At 34.1% G+C, this 13,330-nt stretch overlaps 1 protein-coding gene across 4 annotated transcripts in view; it reads right to left on the reverse strand.

The window, feature by feature from the left end:
• LOC113066567 (THO complex subunit 5 homolog) overlaps window positions 1-11,312 on the reverse strand; it is an 11,766-nt gene extending 454 nt beyond the window's left edge. The window contains exons 1-21 of one of the 4 annotated variants that reach the window (XM_026238461.1): window positions 11,178-11,312; window positions 10,324-10,421; window positions 10,170-10,220; window positions 9,993-10,055; window positions 8,821-8,964; window positions 8,632-8,745; window positions 7,568-7,665; window positions 7,292-7,438; window positions 7,101-7,215; window positions 6,837-6,969; window positions 5,593-5,670; window positions 5,470-5,513; window positions 5,273-5,372; window positions 4,255-4,363; window positions 4,084-4,185; window positions 3,908-4,004; window positions 3,154-3,265; window positions 2,387-2,490; window positions 2,174-2,261; window positions 1,049-1,164; window positions 778-971 (exon numbers count right to left, since the gene is read on the reverse strand). In XM_026238461.1, coding sequence (XP_026094246.1) covers window positions 778-971; window positions 1,049-1,164; window positions 2,174-2,261; window positions 2,387-2,490; window positions 3,154-3,265; window positions 3,908-4,004; window positions 4,084-4,185; window positions 4,255-4,363; window positions 5,273-5,372; window positions 5,470-5,513; window positions 5,593-5,670; window positions 6,837-6,969; window positions 7,101-7,215; window positions 7,292-7,438; window positions 7,568-7,665; window positions 8,632-8,745; window positions 8,821-8,964; window positions 9,993-10,055; window positions 10,170-10,220; window positions 10,324-10,419 — 2,105 coding nt within the window. In that variant the 5' untranslated portion in view covers window positions 10,420-10,421; window positions 11,178-11,312. Of the gene's footprint in view, window positions 1-777; window positions 972-1,048; window positions 1,165-2,173; window positions 2,262-2,386; window positions 2,491-3,153; window positions 3,266-3,907; window positions 4,005-4,083; window positions 4,186-4,254; window positions 4,364-5,272; window positions 5,373-5,469; window positions 5,514-5,592; window positions 5,671-6,836; window positions 6,970-7,100; window positions 7,216-7,291; window positions 7,439-7,567; window positions 7,666-8,631; window positions 8,746-8,820; window positions 8,965-9,992; window positions 10,056-10,163; window positions 10,221-10,323; window positions 10,422-11,177 lie in introns of all 4 variants that reach the window. The other 3 variants (XM_026238460.1, XM_026238462.1, XM_026238463.1) reach the window with 3 other exon arrangements.
• Window positions 11,313-13,330: the final 2,018 nt, after the last annotated feature.

The following is a 13,330-nucleotide window of genomic DNA, read 5'->3' on the forward strand; positions in this document are numbered from 1 at the left end:
GCTTCAGCCAAAAATACACCACATCACTGAAACACAATGGGTTGCATTATTAACTTTCAGCAAACAATCATTTTGCATCATTCCTCAGTGTACACTGCTGTTCAAATGTCTTTAGAAGAAATCTCTTCTGCTCATCAAGGCTGCGTTTATTTCATCAGAAACATAGAAAAAAGCAGTAATATAGTAAAATATTATTGCAATATAAAATAATGGTTTTCTATTTTAGTGTACTTAAAAATATAATTTATTCCTGTGATTCAAAGCTGTATTTTCAGCATCATCACTCCAGTCTAAAGTGTCACATGATCTTCAGAAATCATTCTGATTTATTGCAGTTTTGTTTCATGATATTTTTTGGAACCTGTGATACTTTTTTCAGGATTCTTTGAATAAAATCTTTGATTTATTCAAAATAGAAATATTTTGTAACAATATCCACTACCATTCAAAAGTAAAGATGTGTTATATATATATATATATATATATATATATTTATTTATTAAGTAGCACAACTGTTTCCAACATTGATAATGGAATCAGCATATTATCATGATTTCTGAAGATCATGTGACACTGAAGACTGGAGGAATGATGCTGAAAATACAGCGGAGCATCACAGAAATAAATTATATTTTAAAATACATTAAAATAGAAACCCATTATTTTAAATGGTAATAATATTTTACAATATTAAATTTTTTTCTGTATTTTTGGTGAAATAAATGCAGCCTTGGTGAGCAGGAGAGACCCAGAGATGACACTTTTGAAGTGTGTTACCTGGCAGTGCGCAAGCACATCTTCTCTCGGGGAAACTCCTTGGGTCCCTCAGACCCGTCACACACTTGACTCTCCGTCTCCAGATACACATCCAGACACACACACAAGCGCTGGATCTGATTGGTCAGGAGCTGGAGACCTGGACGTGGCCCCTGCAGCTCGGAGCGGAACACGTTCACCTCGCTCTCCATCGCCTGCGCATCACAAACACATCATTAAGAGAATACTTTCACACTGAAAACACCCGAGCAGCAGTGAGGCTCTCTCTCACCCGCAGGTTATCATCGGTGCGCCCGCTGCGCTCTCCTTTCCAGTGCAGCGAGAGAGAGAAGAGCGGCGCGACCTCAGGGTAACGCGGGTTCATCACCACAGCAGCCAGCAGACGAGCTGAGACAGAACCAGACAGTGGGGAACTTATGATGGGTTTATGATTCTCACGTCAATCAATCTGTGAAACAGTGTTACTTCAGCAACGTTCATACAATATTATAGCATTTATTAATATACCGAATAACTGGGTTTTTTATTTTTATTGTTTTTAAGCTTTAGGTTTAGTAATTGTAGTACTTAATATTAAAATTGTATTTCATTTAGAATTTTATTGACGATGAAACAGTGTTATTTAAATATGATTAATATGGTATTATAGTTCTTAATTTTTTTATTTGATTTTTCTATATATATTTTTATATATAATATTTTAAAGTTTAGTAATTACATGTGCTTTTGTCCTATTTATCTTACATTTTTATTTTAGTAATTTTTCTTAGTAGTTTATTTTCTTTCATTTAGTTGCCAATGCAATAGTTTTATCTTCGTATTACTGATATAATAACTTTTGTTAAAATTATGAATTCTGTTTTCATTTTAATTAAATGTTTAGTAATCTTTTTGTGTTTTGCCACTTTTTACCATTTATTTATTTTTTAAATATGTCTACAGTTTTTAAGTTTTTTGGTTTCAGTTTTTTTTATTTTAATAGCTGAAATAAAATAATTTTTTTATATTTTTTAAATAATTCAATTTATTAAGGTTTTAATCTATGCACCCTTTAATGCAACATTTTAAATTTTTTAAGTTCCATTTTTCATCAAATATTAATACTTAATTATTTTAATAATAAAAAAAAAACGTTTAAATATTTTCAATAGATTTTTAATGGTTTTAGTTAATAAAAACACTGTTGGTGAAGACTTTGATTTGAGACACCTAGTAACTAGTTAACGAGATATCACTGATTTCAGATCTGTGCATCACTCTAAACATCACATGAAAACTGTGGATGGCCACTGTACATGTCAGTCACATGCTCTCAAGTGGGTGGTTTTAGTCCAGAAGAAGCTGCAAACCAGACATGTGGACAGAGAAGAGTGTGACACAAGAGCACAGTTCCCACCTGTTCCTCTCTCTACAGCTGCCATGAAGAACAGATCGGTCTCATGCACCAGACCCGCCTTCAACACATGCTGCACGAAGCCCAGCTCCTGCAGAACAAGAAGATACATGGAGATCACTGAATTTCACTCAAGTAGCCAACTGAATGCAAAGCAAACGTGCACTGCATGATGTCAATGTGAGATGCGAAACATCCCTATTTATAGAAACATACAGTGAACTCCTGATGGCTCATCAGGGTCCAGCGCATGAGACCAGAAACCACTTTAGCAGGAAACAGATGTTGGCACTCGCTGGAGACGGGTATGATGCTGTGCTCTGGAACAGAACAAACCCAATGCATTGGCAAATAAACCGACTAAACAGACAGCAGCAACCAAAAGCCTCATGACTCTAGTGATAGATTTATTAAAACTGTATTAATTTGATGAAAAATACGGTAATATTGTGAAATATTATTACAATTACAAATAACTGTTTTCTATTTGAATGCATTTTATAATGTAATTTGTGTGATGCAAAGCTGAATTTTCAGCATCATTCCTCCAGTCTTCAGGTGTCACATGATCTTCAGAAATTTGTTGCTCAGTAAGTGTATGTACCTTATTTTCCAGACTATAAGTCGCACTTTTTTTTCGTAGTTTGGCTGGTCCTGCGACTTATTTATCAAAATTAATTTGACATGAACCGAGAGAAATGAACCAAGAGAAAACATTACCGTCTCCAGCCGCCAGAGGGCGCTCTATGCTGGTCAGTTCTCCTGTAGTCTACACTGAAGACATAGAGCGCCCTCTCGTGGCTGGAGACGGTAATGTTTTCTCTTGGTTCTAAATAAATGCGACTTATAGTCCAGTGCGATTGATATATGTTTTTTTCCTCATCATGACGTATTTTTGGACTGATGCGACTTATACTCAGGTGCGACTTATAGTCGGAAAAATACGGCTATATAATACTGCACTAATATGGTCAGTCTCATACCCAGTGAGCTGAACTGTTTGTGTAGGGCCAGTCGAGCCTGCAGTCTTCCTCGCAGTAGTTTCATGGTCCTCTCCATGTGACTGGCGCTCAGAGCGCTGCCTGTCAGTCCCGACTGAAACAAACACGCTTCATCACATTACAACACTGACTGCAATAACAGCAAAGCGTGGAAATAAGTTTACTCCTGATCATGCTGAAATAGTGACATTCCTTCTCAGCATTTATGTCATGTTTTCCAATGCAAATGTGTAAAGACTCATGCATAATGAGCAAAATATTCTCTTGTTTTAATGATTAAAATCGTGTTTGTGATTAAAACAGGAATATGTGCAAGTGAGCTTTTTTTTAAGGAAAAACATGCTTTCATAACCCACTGATGGATATTTCCACATAAACTCACATAATTCTGCTTTCATATCTTTATTGTGCATTTCAAGTAACTGCATCTTGATGCAAAGATGTTTAGATATTTGCATTGTGAAAAAACAAAATTTTTTGCTGTGCATACAATATTTAATGCCATGACTTTATGGCGACGTTCTGCTCCAATTTAAGAGCATTTTAAGTCCTTAATTTGTCAATTATGACTTTCTAAGACCAGCAGAAATGTGATTTTTGGAAACATTTAAGATATTGTGCATTCAAGACTCATTTACAAACAAAGCATAAAGTAGTTTAACAAAAACACCCATGCAAAATGTTCTGTGAATGTACAAAGAAGAAGAAAAAAAACATTGCATGATGTAACAGACACCTGTGCACCACCAGAGGAGAACTGCAGGCCGCCCAGTTTCTGCACCCAAACATACGGATGTCCGAGATCCGACACATAATCCCCAAACGTAGTGATCCTGCACAGAAAATGACATTTGATTATATTCATCATTTAATGCCATATCAGAAGCGAAGGCGTTTTCATGTCAACCTTACCCGACTTTATCAAACTGGTAGCGGTTGGCAGGGTTGGGCGTCTCTTTGCCGTGATCGGACGCATAAAGACAGTTCAGCAGACTCTCAGAGTTCAGCAGCTCTCTGTGACCGAAGCATTAAAGGTGTTAGAAAACAAACCTGTGTGAACTTTGATTCAGGTTTCGTACTGACCCAGCGCTGACGGCTCCGGACAGATCCGCACTCGTGGAAACCTTGGTCTTCACCGTCAGGATGTTGAGATTCATGAGATAATAGAAAAACAGATGCAGGACGCTGCCGTCTGGGGGAAGAGAATACAAGTACTGTTGAAAAAGGCTGGATAAATCATCTTTCCATTGATGTGTGGTTTGTTAGGAAAATCTGGAATCTGAGAAAATCATCTTTAAAAGGTGTTCAAATTAATTCTTAGCAATGCATGTTACTAATAAAAAATTAAGTTTTTATATATTTACAGTAGTAAATTTACTAAATATCTTCATGGAACATGATCTTTACTTAATATCCTAATATTTTTTTGGCATGTAAGAAAAATTTTACATTTTGACCCATACTATGTATTTTTGGCTATTGCTACAACTTCAGACTGCTTTTGTGCTCCAGGGACACCAATAACAATTTTTTTTATTACAAACAAAGCTTTTATATCTGCCACAAAAAAATAAGATTTCCAATATAATATAAATTATTCATATAAACTGCATTTATTTAAATTTAAATTGTATTTATTTACTTCGTTATATTCCTATAAAGCATTCATAAATAAATAAATCAAATCCTAATAACTTAATTTACATTAATAATCTTTTTCAGCAAGGATGCACTAGTGACAGTAAAGATGCAGTTCTTTTCAATTTTCTGTTCATTTATCAATCATGAAAAACTGGATCACAATTTCCGCGAAAATATAAAGCACCACAACACTTTTCAACATTGATGATAATCAGAAATGTTTCTCGAGCAGCAAATCATCATATTATCATGATTTCTGAAGATCATGTGACACTGAAGACTGGAGGAATGATGCTGAAAATACAGCGCTGCATCACAGAAATAAATTACATTATACAAAATATTCACATAGTAAACAGTTCTTTTAAATTATAATAATATTTCACAATTTTATTTCTAATTTTAATGTGATTTTGTACAGCCTCTGTGAGCAACTATATCTATTCATGCTTTCACACACCTTTACACTTGAGGTCCACGCAGAGAGAGAGAGGGTGGCGTCTCAGCATCTCTTTACGCTTGTCATCCAGCTGAACACCTGAAGTCGCGCGCCGGCGCTTCTGAACAGAGACAGATGCTAAATCAGTACATTAGCTCACAACCTATTCAATGAGATGAGATGACGTACTGGAGAAGAAGATTAAAATCGAGTCTGACTGTGTTCTGTTGCTCCTCTTCAGCGTCCGAATCACTTTCATCATCTGAGACCAAAACACACAAAACGTAAGACTCCACTGATCACACACTCTTCCGACTCGTAAAGCGAACACGCAGAGGTACCTTGTGAGTCCTCCGGGGGCCTGGAGAGAGCTTTGGCCTCATCCACATCTCCCCTGATGCTCACGGACAGGTTCTTGTCTGAAACGAATAATTGCATGGTCTAATAAACCAAGAATGCATCAGGAACTTAGTGCCCTATTGTTTCCACGATGCAGAAAACGCAGACGGAATCCAATCATAAAAACAGATTTTACAGTTTAACGTGGAATGTCACGTAATTTGTCAAAAGCAGGTCATTGCACTTACATCAAATCATGATATGGACTAGTACCTGTAAATATTAAGCCGGAAAAGTCTATTTAAATATGAATCCTGCATGTTTTATGTGTCTGTGTTAATGAATGGTGCAGAAGCGCGACTTCGCTTATTAAACACACATTTCAGCATCTGTCGTCTCACTAAACGATGATGTAAACACATGAACAACATCTCTGGACCTGTTCTGAGAGTCACTTCATGAGCATTTGACCGTAAAACTAGCCTCATATCACATACACAGAACTGTAATGGTATTCACAGCAACCCGTCAAAATAAAAGTCTTGTTTAATTTATAGACAAATATTTGCTAGAAATGTTCAGCAGAATGTACATAGCCTACTACTACTACTAAAAAAACTTTAAGGAATAATCAACATTTCTTACATATTTTATTTTTTATAGTAAATTCCCTTTGTTTACCAAAAAATTAATTGTGCTTAATTTTCAATAATTATTTGCCTTATTTTGTTTTATGCCTTCATTTTAAGAAGAAAAAAAATTAAGTTGTTTTTATGCATTTAAATAATTAGACATGCTAAAACACAATTAGGTAACAATAAAACATAAAACATTTCATAGGACCCTAAACATGTAATTTTTGTTAAAAATTTTAGAAATTGTTGTGAAAATGTTATGATTTTAATTAATTAGACATTCTTTTTTATTATTACAATTAAATGTAACCATTAAAAAGGAGTTTAATGGCAGCAGTACATCTGGAAAAAATGTAATCAGACAAATTTAAACCAAAAAAAAAAAATGTAATCCAGAAAAAAGAAAACTGGAAAAATAATAATAATAATGATCCAGAAAAATTAAAAAAATATATATAATTTTTTATAAAAATTATAATTCAGAAAAATTTAAACCGGAATTTTGAAAAAAGATAAAAAGTAATATGGGAAAAAATAAACCAGATTTCATCGGGCCCTAGGAACTGAAGTTCTCACAGGCCTCTCTCTGAGAGACGAGATGCTAGTCTTACCGCAAGCCTGTCCGTACGCACCCGCCTGCACTAACAGCACGTACAGAGGGGGCGGCAGGTGACGGGCGACCTCGGCCTGCTTCTGCATGTGCTCAAACGGGATCGCCAGATACTCCTGCACTGGGAGAGACGCCTGCACACGAGAGAGAGAGAGAGAGAGAGAGAGAGAGAGATTCATCAGCCTGTTTCTAAAGCCTAGTTCACATTACACGACTTTACACGTTGAATATAGATATTAGCATTTATGCCAGTCTAGCGTTGCACCTGCATGATGTTTTGCAGTCCAGGCTGAAGGCTGCTCAGATATTCTCTCTTCTGCTCAATGGCTTTCTGGATCTTCTCCTTTCTAGCCAGAGACATCTTATACTGCTCCGCCAGTCTGCACGACGAAACAACATCTTAACATCTCCTGCTCAGGATTTAGAGGCTGATAGTGAGCTGTTGGTGTGTGTTACCTCTTCCTCTGCTCTAGTTCCCAGTCCAGGCGGGCGAGCGTGAGCTGGTGCTGGTCATCACGGGTCACATGAGGGCGTGAGATCTCAGCCGGAGCCTCCTGAAAAAACTCCTCTTCGCTGACCAGCTCGATCTCCTCATGCTGAGACCTGAAACAAACAACAAGAACAATTCAATAGTATTCCAGCAGATGATATAGTTTTTATAGCTGAGCCTGATTAGAAAAATGTTTATTCACATTGACATTTCAAGGCTTGGTAATGCAGTGTAAAGCTCACCTGAACTCAAGACATTTGCCGATCTCCTTCTGCAGGTGCATGACCTCATACAACAGATTCTGCAGCTGCAGATGAAGAACATCCACTCGCTGCTTTGCCTGCAGTCAGACAAACATTACTGGTTGAAACAATCAGTTAACAAACATGTTAAACAGAAATCTGGACACAAATGAAAATAAAACATGCTATGGGATATTAGATTTGCTATTTCTGCACTATACATTGTTTGTATACAATGCACTTAACACAAATTTGGATATGTAAAATTTTAAGTGTTAATATTTGTAACTACAACTATTTAAAAATTTGTGTTAATTGACTTATAAAATCTATATATTTATATATATATATATATATATATATATATATATATATATATATATATATATATATATATACACACACACAAAGTTAAAGAACTAAAATAAAATAAATAAAGCTAAATAAAAATAATAATACAAATAATAATACAAATGACAAAAGCACATAAAATCACTAAAACTAAATTAAACATGCAATACAAACAATTTTTTTTTTAAATTAGCAGATTAAATATTTTAAAAAGCCAAACATGATTAAAAAAAATGTGAGAACAAAGTAGCATCCTATTGTTTTAAATGTTTAGTGTTGCATATTGCTTTATGCAGTGTTTTAGAAAGTGTGCACACTAGAGTATGAAGTTCATTAGTGTTCCATGCTGAACTGGTGTGTGTGTGTGTGTGTGTGTGTGTGTGTGTGTGTGTGTGTGTGTGTGTGTGTGTGTGTGTGACATATCAGGACACAGCTCTGTATAATGACATGGGTATGACACAGGTATTACAAGGAGAGGGTGACTTATGAGGACATAACCCATGTCCCTATTTTTCAAAATACTTATAAATCATACAGAATGAGTTTTTTTGAGAAAGTAAAAATGCACAAAGTTTCCTGTGAGGGTTAGGGTTGGTGAAGGGCCATAGAATATACAGTTTGTACAGAATAAAAACCATTACACCTATGGGATGAACACACTTTACACAAAAACAAACGTGTGTGTGTGTGTGTGTGTGTGTGCGCGTGTTCACCTCATGCGTCTGGTCTCGGCCTTTCTTCAGTCTCATGTGTGCCAGGCGGTTGAGTTTCTTCAGGGTAATGAAATGAACGCTGCACTGTGTGCGTCTCTCCTCGATCTCCACGCTCTAGGATGCAGTAAACAAATCTCAGCTTCATTCATTCACCTACACTTTCCGTCACACAGCAAATGTGGAACTCACTCCGACTTTCGCGCCGCCAGCTTTCAGCTCCTGGATTTCTGCCATCAGTTTGGCCAGAGCGGCACACGTGTTCTTATACAGCATGTAGTCCTGCTGGGGGTCCCTGACCTCCAGCTCCACCTCCTCATTATACACACGCACGTCCTGAGGAACACACACACACACAGTGAGTGACCAGACCACACACACAACCCTGCCTAACACAGTCCAATCACATACTTTCTACTGGGATGAGATTACAAAACTGTGAGATGTGAACCTCCTCGCCCGAAAGTGCAACAGAAAAAGTGTGGACAGTGGAGCTGGATATCCAAAACAGCATTCATTTATGATTTAAAGGGATCCAAAATGAACTGCTAATGGTGGACGAGTTTAATTAATCTTAAATTACACTAATCCTTCATTCTAGTTTGCCAATCACAATAATGTTTTTTATAATTATATAACTAATATTATCTATTAAAACCACTTTTAATAATTAATTATCATTATTTCTATTACTACAACTAATAATAGCAATTTTTATTTTTATTATATAATTTTATTTATTAAATTATATTACAATTTAAAATTATTTACAATAATAATTATATCATTAACTACAACTAATAATAGCAATTTTTATTTTTATTATATAATTTTATTTATTAAATTATATAACAATTTAAAATTATTTACAATAATAATTATATCATTATTGTTATTTACTGGACATATGAATAACATAGATATTATAAATCAATATTACACATTTAAATACTTTTTTGTTATAATGACACTTATATCTAACAGTAAAACAGTAATGCTAATTATTATTATATAAACTTATTACAATTAACTTCTTTGATTATTATTATTAACAACTTCATATTTTCATTTTGATGGCTGAATATCATAAATGTGTAATAATAATTATTATTATTTAACTTTCAAACAGAATATCATTCTTACATTGAATATTATCCCTAGAAAGCTGTCAAATATAATGTTCAAATTAAATTTTTTATTCATATTGTTTGCTTGAACGTGTTCATTTTGGACCCTTTAGCTGTCAGAGAGAGAGAGAGAGAGAGACATAGAGAGATAGAGAGATAGAGAGAGAGAGAGAGAGAGAGAGAGAGAGAGAGACAGAGAGACAGAGAGAAAGAGAGACAGACAGATCTCACAGGAACCTGATTCTTTACTGTAAACGGCTTCCTCTGTCCGATAAGATGAGGTCCGGCTGGATACGTGACCTATGTACACACGCCACATGAGTCTCACATCAACACATGAAACTCATCTGAACACAACTCAAGAAAGACAGACATCTGAAGCCTAAATGAGAGGAAGATGCTGGATACCTGCACCTGCCTCAACCTGACCTTCCTGAACTTGACAAGAGAACTGACTGCACTCAGCTGCACACGGATGTAAGAGTTACAAGAGAAGAAGAATGAGTTGAGGTTAGTGTATCACAATCGGTTTGAGCTCCTCAATGCATTTCAGAGCAGAGCTTCTCACCTGATCGCCTTCTGCTCGACCGCGCTTGGTCTCTGGAGTTCCTGATTCATTTCGGATGACCTTCGGCTTTCTCTTCTTCACAGCGTCTGAGGACATGACTGAAATATGAAAGAAATCAGAATGAGTATAAATGAAATCACAAGCTCTATTTAAACATATATAGTGACATTACACTTTTGTCATTTGTATGTTTTGATTGGTTTTGCTGTAATTTTTAATTGCATACAAACAGAAACGTTACTCTCTGGAGGAAACAGCTTTCATATATTACTATCATAATATTTTATGAGGGAAGAAGTTCATTACGAAGTATATTTATATTTAATTATTTTTTATGTTTAATTGTATCTGCTTGTGTTATGGTATAATTGTTTTCAGTCATTTAAATAAAGCTGAAATAAAAAGAAATGTAAATATTATGTGAGGAAAAAAAACTTAAAAGCTACATTTAAATATTTTAAAAATAACAAAAATATATTTAAACCAATTAAAATTAAATATATTTAAACCAATTAAAATGAAATATATTTAAACCAATTACAATGAAAACAGAAAAATAAAAGCTGATTGAAAAATATTAATAAACAGCCTAAACATAAATAATGCTAAAAAATGACATTATTCTTCTTTGAGTAAGAAGGCAAACGTGTTTTAAATATAAAATATAGACTGTACGTTTCGTTTCTTAATTAAATATTAGTTCTGTTAATTAGATTCATATTATATGTTTACATATAAAATATGTAAACGCAACTATCAGATTAGCTTATCGTTATTGTAACAGCTGGTTGATTTAAACACACGATATTCATGTTGTGTTTGAACAAGACGCATCGATAAACATAAAATCTCACCTTTCGACTGCTTTTATCCAATTAAAGTATCTGAATATTAATTTAATCACATATAGAAGGTCTCATTCAAACAGCAGGAGTGAACAGCACTAAGGACAGCAGGAGGGAACAACGGACACCGCTTCCGCTTCCGGCTTTACACAATAAAAGTTCGACAGAAACTTTCGAACGACAATATTATTTCCTTATAAAAATAGATACCAAAACACATTTCACATTTAATACAAAACAATCGATTTAAATTTCATTAATTGTGATTTATTAATGCGTGGCTGTTGTTTTTCTTCTTTTTTTCTAATATTACCTATTTTACTTTTTTAATGATTTTATATTACATTTTGTGACGTATTCGTTGGACAAAACAGTCTTTATCTTAATTTAATTTATATGTGGTAGATTTGTAATACGTGTGTCTTTGCCATGGGACTTTTATTTTGGAATTAAAGCTGTGAAGTGGCATGCGTTGCAGTCTGTCAATATTTACATGATAAGTAATCGTGTAAACTTTGTAATATGTCAAATTATGATTGTACAATCTAGTGCATGTGTCAAGCATTTACTAAACTGGACTGTTCATACTTGAATGAGTTTAGTTTATATTCATATGAGTTTAGAAAAAGTCTCAATGAAATACTTACATACTTATTTTATTATTGTATATTATTCCAGTATTAATAAAGAACCCAGATGCACACTATACACAACATACTGCTAAAATGTGTAGTATGCAGTACACACTAAATGGGATTGTATCCCATATCTTGGTCAAAAAAGTTTCATTTTTACACAAAATTAAAAATAATTATGACCAAAATATTAACAAAAAAGTTCATATTAGGTCATTTAATATAATGTAGCTTATACTTCTTAAAAAAAAAAAACAAGGGACTATATATATATATATATTTCCATTTTTGTATGAGCAATTCTTTTAAGTGTTTAGCTAGTATTCGATTCAAAAACATATATTTTTAGTTTTACTTTATTTTTAGGGCTTGAAGTAAACTGAAAAGACAACATTTCTAATTTTGTTTAGTTTAATGTTTTTCGTCTAATATTTCCATTTTCTTTTATTTCTAAGTGATTTTAGTGCCTTAACGTTAACTTATTATTTTAGTTTGTTGCTAAGGCATGTTTTTATTAAATTTATTTCAGCTTTATTTTGGCAAAAATGTTTTGTATAGTTCAGGCACCTTATCAATTAGAACCCTTATTATAACAGTAGTGCAATTCACATTTGTCCACTTAATATGGAATAAAAGAAAATCTATTTTTTTCTTCATTAAATGTTATGGCTGTGTGTAATATGATATATTATGATGTGATGGAAAGGGGAAATGAAATGTATTGAACAACAGGAATGAAATACTTCTAATTCAAATTCTACATATCTTTCTGTGGAGCTCACATTTATATAGCGATTTAGCAATACACTGCAAAAAATACACTGTTTTGTTGGAATTAATGGTTTCATGAGGAGATTTTAACATTGATACCATCTTTAATAAAAAGTAAGGTTCCAATTGAGGGTTTTTATCGTGATGCTAAAGAAGATTCATTTTGGGTTCCTCAAAGAACCTTTCAGTGAACAGTTTTGAAAAGAACCATTTAACCTTTTTATTGCTCAAAAGGTTTTAAAGGTTATTAAAATGTTCTTCATACTAAGAAAAAATGGTTAACAGGGTCATATGACGTTCCTAAAAAGAACATTAGTTTGTATATTTGGTGTAATGAAATGTGTTTGTGGATTAAGTTAAAAAAATATATATATTATTATTATTTTCCACATAATATACATTATTGTTGCTCCTCTATGCCCTGTCTTCTGAAACACATCGATTTTTACAAAGCTCATTGAGCTGAAAAGCGAGGTGTGCTCTGATTGGCCAGCTATCCAGTGTTGTGATTGGCCGAATACCTCAAGCATGCGACGGAAATGTTACACCCCACTGTGATGCCATATCCCGGAGCGACGAGACAAAATCAATAAAACCCATTACAAACAAGGCATTTGTTGCATCCAGTGGGGTATAATAACTGATTATAATGACTTACAATGTCTTTTTGCACGTTTTGCATTGATAGTTGCACACTGACAAGTGCTACTCTACACTGCTCAAAAACTGGCTTTTCAATCATCAGTGGCAAATCCT

The sequence above is a fragment of the Carassius auratus genome, chromosome 50 (assembly GCF_003368295.1).
Source record: "Carassius auratus strain Wakin chromosome 50, ASM336829v1, whole genome shotgun sequence".
Classification (NCBI taxonomy): Eukaryota; Metazoa; Chordata; class Actinopteri; order Cypriniformes; family Cyprinidae; genus Carassius; species Carassius auratus.